The following is a 14,061-nucleotide window of genomic DNA, read 5'->3' as shown; positions in this document are numbered from 1 at the left end:
TAAACATGTTTTTCAATTTCTGTATCTGAGATTTTGACATCTGGAGCCTTTCAGATGAGAGAGGGACTGCCCCTCCCAGGATTAGAGGATTCCGGGGACTCCTAGAGATAGAAAACAACCTTCTCCCCTGCCCACTCCTCCTCCCCTCCTCTGTTGCGTAGTTGTCGTATGCAAACTAACCAATCCAGAGGCCACACTCCCCCACCTGCTGTTCTGTTTGCTCTGACACTATTCCTCTGCCCCATCAACCCAGGGTATCAGACAACTAGAGATCACTACACCCTAGAACCCAGAGACATTATCCAAACCAACCAGCCCTAAACTTGCTTAGCCTAGTCACCCATTCCTGTCTTTCTCTCTCTCTTTCTCCCTCTCCCTCAATCCATCCTTTCTCCCGCTCTCTCCTTTTCCACCACTTCCTTCTGCCTGTGACAGACAGTGTTCTCTCGCGGTTCTGCATGGCGTGTCTTGCCCCGTCCTCTTGGGAACTGTAATATACTGCCTATTCTCCTGATCTGTTGACCTCGGCATACCTGAATAAAAACAAAATCTCCATTTTAAAACAAATACTGCTTGCCTTGTCTGCAGGAACTGTAGCAGGGCTGTATGATCCACAGGCAGAGTCAAGACTGACAGGAAACCCCACTGCCAGGAATTAACCAGTATCCACTAGTCCAAATAAAAGGCATCAGCAAAGTCAGGAATGAAGCCTGGGACCCGGAATCGGTGTAGTGCCGCAGCAGGAGAGGATGACGTGGAGTTAGTTGTGAGGCAGTTGAATTTATTCTGGCTGTTGCTTTCTTCTCACCTTGAAATTGGGCATAGAGACAACACAGAGCCAAAAAATGAAGAGGAGGTTGACAGGTGAGCAAAGTTGTGGACAGATAGTTTTTAGCATATTGGGCGTGAGAATCCAAGACAATCCAGAGGGGAGGGATGAAGGTGGGAGGAGTAAAGATGGTCAGCCTCTCTCTCTATAGAATACGTGATAAATATGTTTTCTCAGTGCTGGTTTGGGTCCCTCCAGCTGGTGGCTAGAAACCAGAACTCTGCAGTATCTTAGTTTACCTCCATTGCCAACCTATTGGCAGTGTTGACCACATTTTGGTTGAAGCAATAGAAGTATACTAACATCAGAAATGCTACAGCATCTTTAAAGGAACTGCCTCCGCACAGCGCCACCTGTCTGCGCTTCCTCCCGTGGTTGACTGTGTTATAGTTCACAGTAGTTACGGCCACTTCCTGAGGGTGCATTATCGTCCCTGTCCATTGACACTAGGCTTGGCCATATGATCCATCATACCCTTCCACATAGGATTATACATCCCCGCCCTATTGTGCACAGGATGGTCACATGATCTGCTTTGACCAATGCAATTGAGAGTAGATGCTTTTAGAGCCAGCTTGGGTTTCCCCCTGCCAGGACACAAGCACTGGTCCAGATAGGGGCTGCTCTGTCCACCTGAGTCCCAACGTGAAAAGGACATGGAACAGAATTGAAACTGACCATGATGAACACAAATGAAAAATAAATCTTTGTTGCTATATCATGAGATTTGGTGGTTGTTTACTATTGCAGCATGACCTAACCTATGTTGATGACATATCTTTACATTATGTGTAAGCACTGATTGTTCCTGTATCTTTGACTTGGAGCAGTCTGGACATTCACTGGACTCTCTAAAGGGAGTCCTGGAGGGGAGGAAGAGGAAGATGGGCTATCCTGTCAGGGCAGTTGTGTGAGATGACTGGTCTCCATCCTCCAGGTAACTAACAGAGCAACCCGCCCATGGTGCCAGCAATCTCCCGTCACCATGCCTTGTTCTCCCAGTACAGCAAACATCTCAGGCAGCTAGGTGAGTGATGGGGAGCCCAGGAATGCAGCCACTTGGCAAACATGTGAGAAATAGGTCAGAGTAGGTACATGGGCTTGTGGCTGGAGATGTAGGGACTAAAAGAAGCCACACTAGACATTGTTCCAGAAAGTCAGAGTCAGATGTCAGGAACCACAACACGTGGAGAGACCAGAGGGAGAAACAGGAACATGTGGAGCTGAGAGATCAAATAAGGAAAATGCTTTATGGAACATCTGCCTGTGTCTTCTGGCTTGGTTTTATGGACCTGGAGAAGAGTAGAGCCGAAGAAAGGTTTATTTGAGGCATTTCCAAGTTTTCCTTAGCTAGACCAGCCGTCCAAAACCTGAGAGCAGGGATAGTCAACTCAGATTAGTAGACACTTCACTGAACTACGAGCTTGCCATGTGTATTAGAGGGAGGCAGTTTCACTGTATCTCTTTCTGAATAAAAGAAAAATTTATCTGGGAGATAAATATCTGAGAGTGAGCACCTATGAGGTACTATGAGAATAAATTTTACCCTTGTAAGATGAATGCATGGTCATCAGTTCACACAAAAAAAGCTTACTATGCAAATGTAAAGCAAAAAGGAAATTTCAGTAAAGGTAAAAACATCAGAAATTGCACATAACTTAATCATGTTATTAATTACAGTCATAGCCTTTACCGTGTAATTAAGTAGCAATTAATACCAATGTATTTTTCTGTTATCTATTTTCTAAATACCTGCCCAGAAGAACTCCGTAGGAAACAAAAGATATTCTCTCTTTCATCAGCATGTGCCTATAACACGCTGTTGAAAGTGTAGTAAGAGGCGATTTCCACGCTAATGATGAGTGTCAATGATACAGCCACACTGGAAGACAATTTTGAAATACTTTTTGAGTGTTTAAAATGTTCATATCTCTGGAAGAGTATATTCACATCTATAAATATATTCTAATAAAATAATCAGAAATGCAGACGATTTATGTACTAAAATGTAGCAAACAATAAATATCCAACAAGAGGCCTATGATTAAATAAATGATACATAAAAAACAGAATATAGCCATCAAATATAATTATGAATGCTTTCAATTACGTAGGAAAATGCTTACAAAATAATGTCAATCCAAAACAGCATAATATGAAATTGTATTTATAGTATACCCTCAACATTTAATAACATGTGTATAAAAAAAGATTGAAAAAATATCCTGAAGTATTTAAGAGTAATTGTCTCTACATAGTAGTATTATGGGTGATTATTACTTCCTTCTGAATGCATTCTTGTATTCTCCAAAATTTCTACTATTATATTTTCCAAAATAAATCTTTTAGAAAAAAATTCTTAAATAATACTAAAGACAGTGATTCAAGGATACAGTAATACATTATTTTTAATGTAATAATGAATGTGAGGTGATGGATAAGCTAACTAACATTGTGGTAATCATTTCATAATGCATACATATACCAAATCATCACCTTAAACTCCCACAATGTAATATGTCAATTATATCTCAAAAAAGCTGGAAAAATTTAAAATAATGACGTTACAAATCAATTTACAAAAACTCAAAACAACACTCTGAAAAAAATTTATCCTTTGAGTATACAGCAATAAAAACAAAAATTGCTACATACACACATAAAATATAAATGAATTTTATTTATAAATGTATGGATGTATAAACTTATAATAAAGGTTACCAATTAGGGGGAAAATACATTAAAAGAATATAATGCCATAATCAAGTAGAATTTACTCAGAATTTAAGGATATTTTAATATAGTGAAAACCATTAATATAATCATATTAGGCAATTTAAATGATAAAAATTCTGATTATATCAAAAGATACCAATTCTTTTTAAAAGCTTCTAATAAACAATAGATGTCATTTCCCTTATTAAATAGAGAACATTTGTTTAAAACCAACAAGTAGCTTCATATTTAATGAAGAGTTATCAAAAAATCTTTTTATCACAATTTTATTTAACACTAAACAAAATAGAAATACATAAGGAAAGATGAATATTTTTGCAGCTATGATTTTATATTTCAAAAAAACAAATTGGCCTTCTAACACTGTTAGAACAAAGGCAATTCACTAACAGAAAAATATTTTAAAAATTAATAGCATTCTAACGATAGAAATTCCCACACTGAGTAGCAATACAGACGTATTTATCCCAGAAAGAATTAATGTGTTAAGGGTTAGATAAGACCTAGACAAAAACAAGAACAAATTATAACGATTACAAAGAAATCAAGAAACACATCAATAATGGAGAGAGTTAATTCCTTGATGGAAAGAATTAGTACCATGAACATAAGTTTTAAAGCATTTATTTTAGACCTAGGCAATTCAAACTGAAGCATCAAAGAGATGTTTATCTTATATAACACATTCCTTAGGGGGAAAAATATTTTTTGAATATTAAAAATATATATGTGGGAAGAAAAAAGAACAATGAAGACCAATCTGATACTCATTCAATGAATTCAAATGGAGAGTTTAATTCATTATATGGCAAAAAAAACTTAACTACCAAGTGTTAGAATAACCAAGAATAAATAATGTTTCTGCTCAAAGCTAGGGAATAAAAAAAAGGCATTGCAATGTAATGGAGTAAGTGCTATGCTAGAGCTTTGAAAACTCTCTTGGGGTCAGGAAAGGTTAGGTCAGCATTTTAAAGAATCTAACCTTGCCAGGTTTTGAGGCAGGTGGAGGGAGAAAGAAGGGGACTTGGAGTATCATCTACAAACACAGAGTCACAAGGTAAAATGGCACATTCCAAAATTTGCAAGGTCACTACACACAATTATAAATCAGTATTTAAAAATCAGAAAATTTCTCAGAAAAACTTGGATTTCTGGCTTCTTTTGTCAAATTGGACAGTCTCACAAACTGGGCCCACATTCCCACATGGAAATAAGGGGCACCTGCCCCTTTTGGAGGGGACAGTTTACCACAGCACTTCCTCTTTTCCCGATCCCTCTTACGTCTAGCTCACTTCATCCATCAACTCAGCTTTCTGGTCCCTGTATCCCTCTGAGTTTATGACTCCTACCCTATATGATGGGGACCAATAAAGGTGGTGGCAGCAAAAAGCGATATGATTAAGTCAGGATTTCAAAAGATCAACCAGGCAGCAGAGTGGAAAGCAGAGGGAGAGAAGGGTGGTAAGGAGAGCAATGAAATCCACACAAGCCTATTACATTAAAAAGTAAAATGGGGCTACCATCATCAAAGGGGAGTCACCCAGCACCTCCCACAGGAAACTCACAAGACATGAAAACCACTGAGTTTTGCATCTGTAGAATACAAGAGGTGACGACGGTTTAAAACAGGGCAAGGCGTAGGGAATGAAAAGAAAGGGGTAAAGATAGTTAATATTTTGAGAGATTTTTGAGGATGAAAAAAGTCTCAATCTAGATAATCAATGTGACACCGGGAACAAAGAGAAAGACAAGATTAGGACAGTTTGCAGGTTTTTGGCTTAAGTCATTAGGTGGTGACACTCCAAAATAAAGAAACAAAAGGAGGAAAAAGTCGAAAAAGTCTGGAGAAAAGTTCATCACTCAGTTTAGCATATGCTGAGTTTGTAGAGGCTAGAGATCTGCGACTTCATCTTATAAGTTCCAATAAATTGCCAAAGAAAACTTATCTCCATGTCTAATGTGATAACTCTAACAGCTGATTGTCAGACAAAAATAGCAGTGACAGATATGCTTCTATATTTCTACAGAATGGATACCAACAGAACTAAGATGGAACTGGAAGATTCATAGAATTGAATAAAATATTGCAACAAAGATTACAGAGGGTCAATAACTTCATATAGAAAAGTATAATTATAAGATATATAAAAAGAACAATAATATAAAAGTCTAGCAAGTCTTAATGTAAAGGATATGCATTTATATACTACACTGTTTCCATTAAGGATTTAAGATGGCTTACAATAAACATATACATAGTAAAAGGATAAAATGTAAATAATGATAATAAAATGTAAAAATAATTTTTTTCAAAAAAAGCTAGCACCAGGAGAAATCAGAACTAGGGAAAAAAAAAAGTAAGATATGCAGGAAGGGCTTTCAGAAAAACTACTCTTGATAACCAAGTGAAATGGCTCATGTAAGGTGGATCACTATTACCGTATACATTAGGAGAAAACAGCAATTTCTCCCTTCACGAAGGACATTTTTTACACACTTTCCCCAACAGAAAAGACAGCATTTCATGATAAAAGTTTTCAAAATTAAACAAATTTAGCTTGATGAAAAACTCACTACCTTGTCTCTATTTCTCAAATGGTATGTCATTGCGGGACAATTAAATATTTTTAAAAACCCTTTGCACGCTGATATTTGGGGAATATTACTACAGCAAATAGGGAAAGGATTTCATGAAGCTGCTTCTCGTGGTAGCCTTTGATGAAAACCAAGAACCAAACATCTAAGTGAAAACTGGATGAAGACAGCGGGAGGGTGGGGGAAACAGAGAGGGGAGGGAGGGGAAAGTCAACATGAAATGGACGAGGTATATAAATTTCTGATGGTCCACCCTGATCCATATTAGAATGGATCCAACTTCAAGGAATGGATGAACTACACATCCTTCAAACCACAGCAACTGGACTTTGGCAAAAGTTTAATAAGAGATGGAGAGCAGACAGAGTGAGGTAGAAATCTCTGGTGAGCACTGGAAAGTTGTACACTCTCTGGTGTTGGCTGAGGATGGATCCACAAGAGTTAGAGTACAGTTTGGTTGACATCCTTTCATAAAAATTAAGGAGCCTAATTGAAGGCCATCCCACATCAGCACAGAGGAGGTAATTAGATGCCCAGGATTAAAGGGCAAGTACAAAATGCACAAAATGCAGACATACAGAAAGCAGACACAGAAAAATATTCACTTGTACATAAATTTAAAGAAATGCAAATCATAAGACAGTCTCATTTGGCAACTATAAGCTAAGCAAAAGACTAACTTTAAAAACTCACTATTGTGTGGATTTTAAGAAGAGCTGTATTCAAAATTTGTTAGAATCAAAATATCCCAGAATAGGGGAACAGTTACATAAACTATGATATATTAGTGCACAAAAATGATTATGCATGATAAATGTGAACCAATATGGAAAGATGCTTCTGGAACATTAAGTGGAACAAAAAAGAATATAAAGTTTCCATACTCTATGAATACCACAATGTAAACTGTATATATGGAGGTATAGAAAAACATGGGCCTGGGACACAGAGCAAGTCAGCAGAAACCTGCCTCTTTCAGAGCGCCCGCCAGCCATTCTGAGGAAAGCTCTCAGGGGCTGCAGGCAGAGGTTGCCATCTCTAGGATTTGCCCTGCCCTGACCCCATCTGCACTCAGGTCTTACCCTTTCTTTGCCTGTTCAATGCCCAACCTCCTCCCCAACCCCCGTGTCCCTCCAATTTTATCCTCCCAAATTGACACTGTCTCCTTTTCCATCTTCTTTAATTCTCACAACACCCTGTGAGGTAGGTATTATTATGGCCATTATTACAAAATGATTTCATGAATGAATGGTTACAAAGTAAAGCTCAACATAGCTTTGTTTTCAGACCTTCCAACGGGACACGCTGCTTCTTACTTCACCGATGTCCCTTACGGTTTACCTGCGCATGGCTTCTTGGCAGACTGGGCAGGGACAGAAACCAGGGGAGAGGCTTCTGCAGCCCCAGCAACTCGTCCTCCTTGTTTCTCAAGGCCCTGTGACTGCTCGGCAGAAGCAGCTGAATTATCTGAAAAAGGAGAAAGAGATGCAGCTTCCTAAGACACTCTTTTTATCACTCTAAATTTCGTTTTCTGTTGGGGGCAGGTAATCAACTCTCAAGACAAAACTCCCAACACTCGGGTTTTGGAGAGTTCGTGTCTTGTGGATTTGAAATAAATTACACACACACACACACTCAGCAAGCAGAAAGAAACTCTCCTCGTTAGGAGAGACCCACAAAACAGGCCCAGAAGAGAAGGACAGGCCCGATACATATACAGAGCAGAGGGTCTCTGCCACATTCGGGGCTCCCTAGTTAGCCTCTCACACTGTGATTTGCACAGCCCTCCTCACTTTCACACCACTTGCCCATGAAGCCCACCACTACCAGCCCAACATAAGACGACTCCACAGGAAAAGCTTAGAGGCTCTGATTTTGGTGATTTGGTTTTCCCATCAACAATTCCCCTGACCTGACTACCCACTGAAACTGATTTCCCGCTACAGGCAAATCTATTAATAAAAGAAAAAGTAACCTGAATGCATTACAATGAAAAGACCACCAAACCACACTTTGTAGACCTTAAAAAAACAAGACTATGCAGTGATATGAGAAGATATTTATGATGTTGTATAAAGTGAAAATTTAAGATAATTAATACAACTGGACTAGTATTCCTATAGTAACAAAACCGAAGGGCCTGCAATTAAATGGTAACAGTGACTGTGCATTAGAGCGAATGGAGTTACACGCAATTTTTATTTCTACTCTATTATCCAAAATTTTCTGTAATGTGGTTCAAATTTCCTAACAATTAAAAAAGAAAAAACTTGAATTCAATTTAATAAAAGAAAGCCATCCTTACCTTATCCTTACCTTTCTAGTTACTGGCCCATCTCCCTCCTCTTTTTTCCCAATGAAGCGCTTAAGACTGGTCTCCGTACTTCTGATCCCCAACTTACCAACTACACTGTTCAAATACTGGGGCAGTGCTGAAAATAAACTCCATCCCTCCCTCCTTTGGTTAGAATCACAGTTCTGGAACATAGTGTTGACTACCCGAAGCTTCCACAAGGACAAAGCACTTAACACATGAAGTGCTTTCTCCCCAGACTCACGTTCAGGTCAAAACCACATCGTTGATAATGCTCAGCGAGTCCTCTGATACTCTCACCTTTATTTTCAAGCATCTTATGCAACTTCATGTGCCTGTAGGTAGAGATGATCTGAAAATTAACGACGCTGGGGATATTCGGTCCTTGGTCCTGCAGCAGCTTCAGAGCTGTGGCATGGATGAGCTGATGGGACCGTTTGCATCTCTGAAGCCTGCACTCTCCCCTGACGAAGGACTTGCACACGTGAAACTTGTTGCATTTGTCCTTGAGGTTGCAATAACCATACAGCGCTTCACCTTTGTTGTAGAGCAAACAGACCTGGGAAAGAAATGAGGCAACACTGAAACACTGGTTTGCACTGTATCTTTCACGCCAACAAACAACAACTTCTCTAAATGGCAACTTCTGGTCCTCTGTGGCTGTTAAAATCACTGGGTGAAAGGCAGATGGGTAGTGTTACAGTACCCCCACCTAGATCTCCCCCAGCTGTTACTAAAGCACAGCTGCCTCTCTCTTACTTTGACCCTCATTTGACCTGCCCTCCTCTCCCAAATCCTGTAGCCAACCAAGAATTCTATGCAGGTACAAAAGTCTGGGCCCTTTGCCTTAAGGCTGGAATAATTCTTCAGGGTATTTCTGCTCCAGAGGCCCACCATGAATCAAGTGAAGGCCAGACTTTACCTTGCTTGTAGCTTTTCCTTCCCTTTCACCTGCTTTCCTCCTTTACGGAGTGTTTACCAGGGGCCTTCCTTCAAGAAATCACACGCACCTAAATCCCTAAGTCAGGCTCTGCCTCCAGGGAATCCAACCCAGACAGGTAACGTGAACAGATGATTTATCACCCAGACAAGGGCATTTTTTTTAGGGAGCATTATTCATAATTACATTGGGACAATTAATGTCAACCGGGTCTGTCCCAGGCAAACCAAGACCCTCCTGATGGGGAACTTGATAATAATGGGACAGGCTGTCAACCCTGACACCACGAATCAATTTCAACCTCACAAACAAAAATGATGACCAGACATTGTGTACTTCCTGGCCACGTGGTTGGAATGTGTCTGGCTCATGTGATACCAAACCTGGGTTCAAAATTTGAAGAAATGAGAAAGTAGTTGGAGGCCAAGCAGAATATCTTGGCTCCTAAGGCTGCCTCCAGTTGCTGCTTATGGGTACAAACTCTGCTGCCTTGAAGGGCAGCCTCTGCCATCTGAACCAAAGGCTCCAGCCCTGTGACGTTCTCCTCTTCTAGACCCTGCAATACCTTAGAGTTAAAACAGGACCACAATCATGAACCACCCTCTATTTTCCCAACGCTCCCCCTTCTTCTGGCAACTTGGGAGAGTGTCCATGACGGAATCACTGTGCCAGATTAGAAAACTACTTTTCATTGGTAGTCTCTCGTAAAATTTTCTTTTGGGATTCCAATTGTTTCATATTTAAATATTCTTTGTGTCTAGCTAAACAGATACAAACATACTAATTTCACCATTAGAGCAGTTATAATGGGTACTTTTCAAACATTTGGAACTAAATCATGTTGTTTTGAAGCAATCAAATTTAGTATCTAAAGCTCCCAAAAAAGTAAATGGGGGTGGGGGGGGACACTTATAACAAATGTGACCCATAAAGGAATCTGTATCATTGAGGACATCTAATAATTAACAGAAAAAGACAAATGCATCAACAGAAAAATAGAAAATAGGCGAAAGCATAAACAGGCAATTCACAAAACACAGGCTTCACAGGTAGACGTACTAAATGCAAATATGCCAGTTACTGTGTGACCTTGAGCAAGTTATTTAATCAGACTCAGTTTCCTCACCTGTAAAATGGGAGCAAGTTATTAATAAGCTAAAGTATATAAATTGCTAAGTATGCAGTAAGCACTCAGACAACCAGTCGCCAATATTATTATTTCCATACCACACAGGTCCATCATTCCCTGCGTATCAAAGCCCAGCAAAATCATAGAGACTCCAGAAAGGTCAACACTGCACCATAACCCCACCTCACCCCAATACTCCTCAGGCTGTCCTCTATAAGCAGACTTCTGATACTATCCCCCGATTTCTTTCACCAGGCAGACAATCTGAGGGTGACTTCGTGCTGACTCACCTCTGGTAAAAGACAGGGGTCGTTCTGTAAAAGCAGAATCCGAAGCTGGGCCTCATTGAGGCCAAAAAGCCCATGGTTTTTCAGCACTTGGATGTTGACAGGTGTGTGGATATCGTGGGAAAGGGTACAGGTAGACCTAGAACATAAAGCACTGGATCAGAGGCCCAGTTGAAGATGAGTCTGTCAAATACCTTGCCTCGGGCTGCTTTCAACTTGCATCTGACGTGAAACAATTTCTCATGAATTTGTAGACACTACAGCCTACTAAGCTCTGACAATAAGAAAGCTGGGTCATTTTCATTTTAAATGAGGATGCTTGAAAGCCAAGGGTACCCCCTCCCCCAGTCACCTGCCTTGACAGATGGTGCCCACCTGTTCTATAGGTGATTGCACTTGCCTTCTCCACGCCACACAGCTGCCCACCCCCACAGTCCACCAACGTTAAAAGAAGTGTCCCCACCAACTCCACTTTGGGGAACTTCTGTACACCCAGGAAGGCTGGACTCAGTAGGCAGCCTCAGGCGACCGCTCCCAAATCATCCACCGCTGTTTGCTTGGGGTCAAACTAGATCGGCTTTTTAAACCTAGACTGCACAGACTGGCTTCTGTAAAACTGTGTTTATGTAGGAAGATGCTATCTGCATAAAGGGTCCATGGATCTGATGCGCTCTGCAAATGCCCCCCAAAGGACTCCCAAAGTCCCAATCCTGATTTATCCCAGCAAATGTGGAGGATCCCTGGGCAGGGGCTGCAATTTTTGAGGGCGAGAGGCCGCTAAGTAACCCAAACTGAGCCAACCTTTCCCCTTATTCCGCACCAGAGCTAAGAGCGCAGGGGAGGCCTCCCCGGGAGGACCCCGCCATCGGCCCTTCCCGAGGCTTCCCTTCCGCCTTTTCCGAGGGAGTCGCCGGCCCCTGGGCGAACCATCCTTTTTCTCATTTCTCTCGGGTCCCACTTGCAGCTGAACGGGTCAGGCCCGCGGCCCGCGCGCCGTGATCGCGCCGCCGTCTGAGTCCCAGGAGGCCGCCCGGCCCCGCCCGCCACCAGGTCCCCCCGTCGCCTCACCAGCAGTCTCGGTTCGGGCACTTGCCCAGCATGTGGCGGCGACAGAGGTGCAGCTGGTCGCAGGCCTGGCACTCGCCGCGCTGGTAGCGGGCGCAGAGGCGCGCGGAGGACACGGCCACCACTCTCCAGGCCAAGGGGCCGCCGCCTCCCGCCCCGCCCGCGCCAGCGCCCGCTCCCGCGCCCGCGCCCGCGCCGGCCGCAGCCTCGGCCTCCGCGTCCCAGAGGCCCTCCTTCATCTCCACCTCCTGCAGCAGGAAGCGGTCGGGCCCGGCCTGGCGCAGCACGTCCAGGAGCCTGGCCTCCGAGAGCTCCACGTGGGCGCGCAGGTCCTGGAGGAACATGCGCCCGCCGTTGGCACACAGCACCTTGGTGAGGAAGGAGCACACCGTGAGCTCCGCCATGGTCGCGGCCCAGCTCCCTGCGCCGCGAGCACGAAATCCGAGGCGGGCAGACTCCTCCCAGTCACGTCCACGATTTCAAACCAAGATCCCGGGATGGCCTGGAGAAGGGCGGGCGGGGGGCGGCGGCCGTGGGCACCGGCTGTCAGAGGAGGGCCCAGGGGTCTGCGGTTTGCCCTCGGCGCGGGTCGGGTAGGGTCAGTATTTACTGAGCGCCGGTTCTGTGCCAGGCACGGGTCAAAGTGAGTCCTAGCCTGAGACGCTTGTATAGTGGGGGAGTCACAACACGCAAGCAAATGAGAGAATTTGAGGAACTGATATGGGCTGCAAAGAAAATGAAATAGGTAATGTAAGTTAAACAAAAAGTTTTAACTTGCACGGTGGAAAGTCTTTTTAAAAGAAAAAATGTATTAGGCCATTGCTTGCAAAAAGACTGGTCTTGGGGCATGGAGTCTACACTACCAATAGCATGGTTAGGTAGGAAAGACAACATGTCCGTGGTCCTGGAGTTCTGCAAAAGTTTTCATACATCAAGTATTGGGGAGAAAGATGTAAGCCAGTCTGAAAGGATTTACATTAGCTATAGACAAAGGCGACGGAGAAGGTGAAGCCGGGCTCCCGCTCGTTGCAAAGAAGTGTCCCGCTCCTGTGGATTAGCTGTGGGCAGCAGATGGGAAAGTTCACGTGCAAATAAGCTGAGGTTCCTGGGGTTCTGTGGCGCCTGGCTGTTCTCTCTTTGGGATAATTGGGGAAATAGCCACCTGGAAATTTATCCTACATTCCAACGGACATATAGGAATGTGAGCAGTCTTTTGTCAGAGCTGGTCCACAGCTATTAACAGACTAACCGTTCCCTTTCACGCTCTGCTACTGTAATTTTAATTTAGAACATATCAGAATATTTTTTTTTTTGGTTATGTGGTTAGAAGATTCAGGGCTGGGGTGGCCTTAGGTAGTTGGTAGGGAAAGGTCAGAGGAGATAGCCAGTAGCCGAAAAAACACTTCACATGTGACCAGTCTAAAGGGAGATATGTGAAATACACACACTGGAGTTAGAAGATTTAGAATGAAAAGAATGACAAATACCTCATTAGTAACTTTATGTTAATCATGTTAAAATGGTATTTAAATATTACAATTTCATCTGCTTCTTTTACTTCTCTGAAGTTGCTGTGAGGAAATTGCAAATCACAATTGTGGCTCACCTTACTTTTGTTGGACAGCACAGGTCCTGACCTGCACCTTAAGCAGCTGGCCGTATCGCCCAACACCAGGCTCGTTTAATGAACATTCACTGAGCCAACTGCTAATGGCAGTGACAGAGGACAAAGATGAATAAGACATAATCAAGGACTCAACCAGCCTGCTTGCTCTCTTACCGGGGGATGGGGGCGTTGTGAGGATGTAGTGAGTCAATGTCAGGTCAAGAAGCTAGAAGGCAACTGCTGGAAGATCTTTTCTACCATGCTAAGAAGTTTGGATGTCCATACTAAAGACTTAGGGAAGCCACTTAAGGAATTTCATTTGGGGAGTGACGTGAACCCTCTGCCTAGAATGCTTTCCCGATATAGAGGTCTCCATTTTGTCTTTCAACCCTGAGCTTAAATGTCTTCTTCAGCAAGGCCTTTCCCGACCTCCCTATATAAAGTACCTCTCCAGTATCTGCATGGAACTTAAATCTCTGGTATTTTTTCTTCTGGTTTACTTAACATTTGTAGAATTCAAGGACATGAAAGCAGGAATCTCATTTGTCTTATTCATTGCC

The 14,061-nt window shown here is 42.6% G+C and overlaps 1 protein-coding gene across 2 annotated transcripts; it reads right to left on the bottom strand.

The window, feature by feature from the left end:
• Positions 1 to 230: 230 nt before the first annotated feature.
• Positions 231 to 12,518, bottom strand: ZC3HAV1L (ZC3HAV1 like). 2 transcript variants are annotated; one of them, XR_012490350.1, is made up of 6 exons: positions 11,899 to 12,514; positions 10,834 to 10,969; positions 8,775 to 9,033; positions 7,502 to 7,627; positions 2,582 to 2,711; positions 673 to 808 (listed from the first exon to the last, which is right to left on the bottom strand). XR_012490350.1 is itself a non-coding variant. In XM_019750414.2 (5 exons), the coding sequence occupies exons 1-5, from the start codon at positions 12,297 to 12,299 to the stop codon at positions 624 to 626; spliced, it is 1,107 nt and encodes a 368-aa protein (XP_019605973.2). In that variant the 5' UTR covers positions 12,300 to 12,518; the 3' UTR covers positions 231 to 623. The 2 variants fall into 2 exon arrangements, 1 of the variants encoding a protein (XP_019605973.2); XM_019750414.2 differs by lacking the exon at positions 2,582 to 2,711 and having other exon boundaries at positions 231 to 808; positions 11,899 to 12,518.
• Between the last annotated feature and the right edge of the window lie 1,543 nt (positions 12,519 to 14,061).

The sequence above is a fragment of the Rhinolophus sinicus genome, linkage group LG11 (genome assembly GCF_036562045.2).
Source record: "Rhinolophus sinicus isolate RSC01 linkage group LG11, ASM3656204v1, whole genome shotgun sequence".
Lineage (NCBI taxonomy): Eukaryota > Metazoa > Chordata > Mammalia > Chiroptera > Rhinolophidae > Rhinolophus > Rhinolophus sinicus.
The sequence above is the reverse complement of the archived record's forward strand: the minus strand, read 5'-3'. Positions and strand labels throughout refer to the sequence as shown.

Excerpts from the sequence above, each read along its gene's own strand:
- ZC3HAV1L (XM_019750414.2), bottom strand. The coding sequence starts at position 12,299 with ATGGCGGAGCTCACGGTGTGCTCCTTCCTCACCAAGGTGCTGTGTGCC. Across the intron at positions 9,034-10,833 it reads ACCCCTGTCTTTTACCAGAG|GTCTGTTTGCTCTACAACAA; the intron begins GTGAGTCAGCAC and ends TTTCTTTCCCAG. Across the intron at positions 809-7,501 it reads TGCCAAGAAGCCATGCGCAG|GTGAGAAGAAAGCAACAGCC; the intron begins GTAAACCGTAAG and ends CCCAATTTCAAG.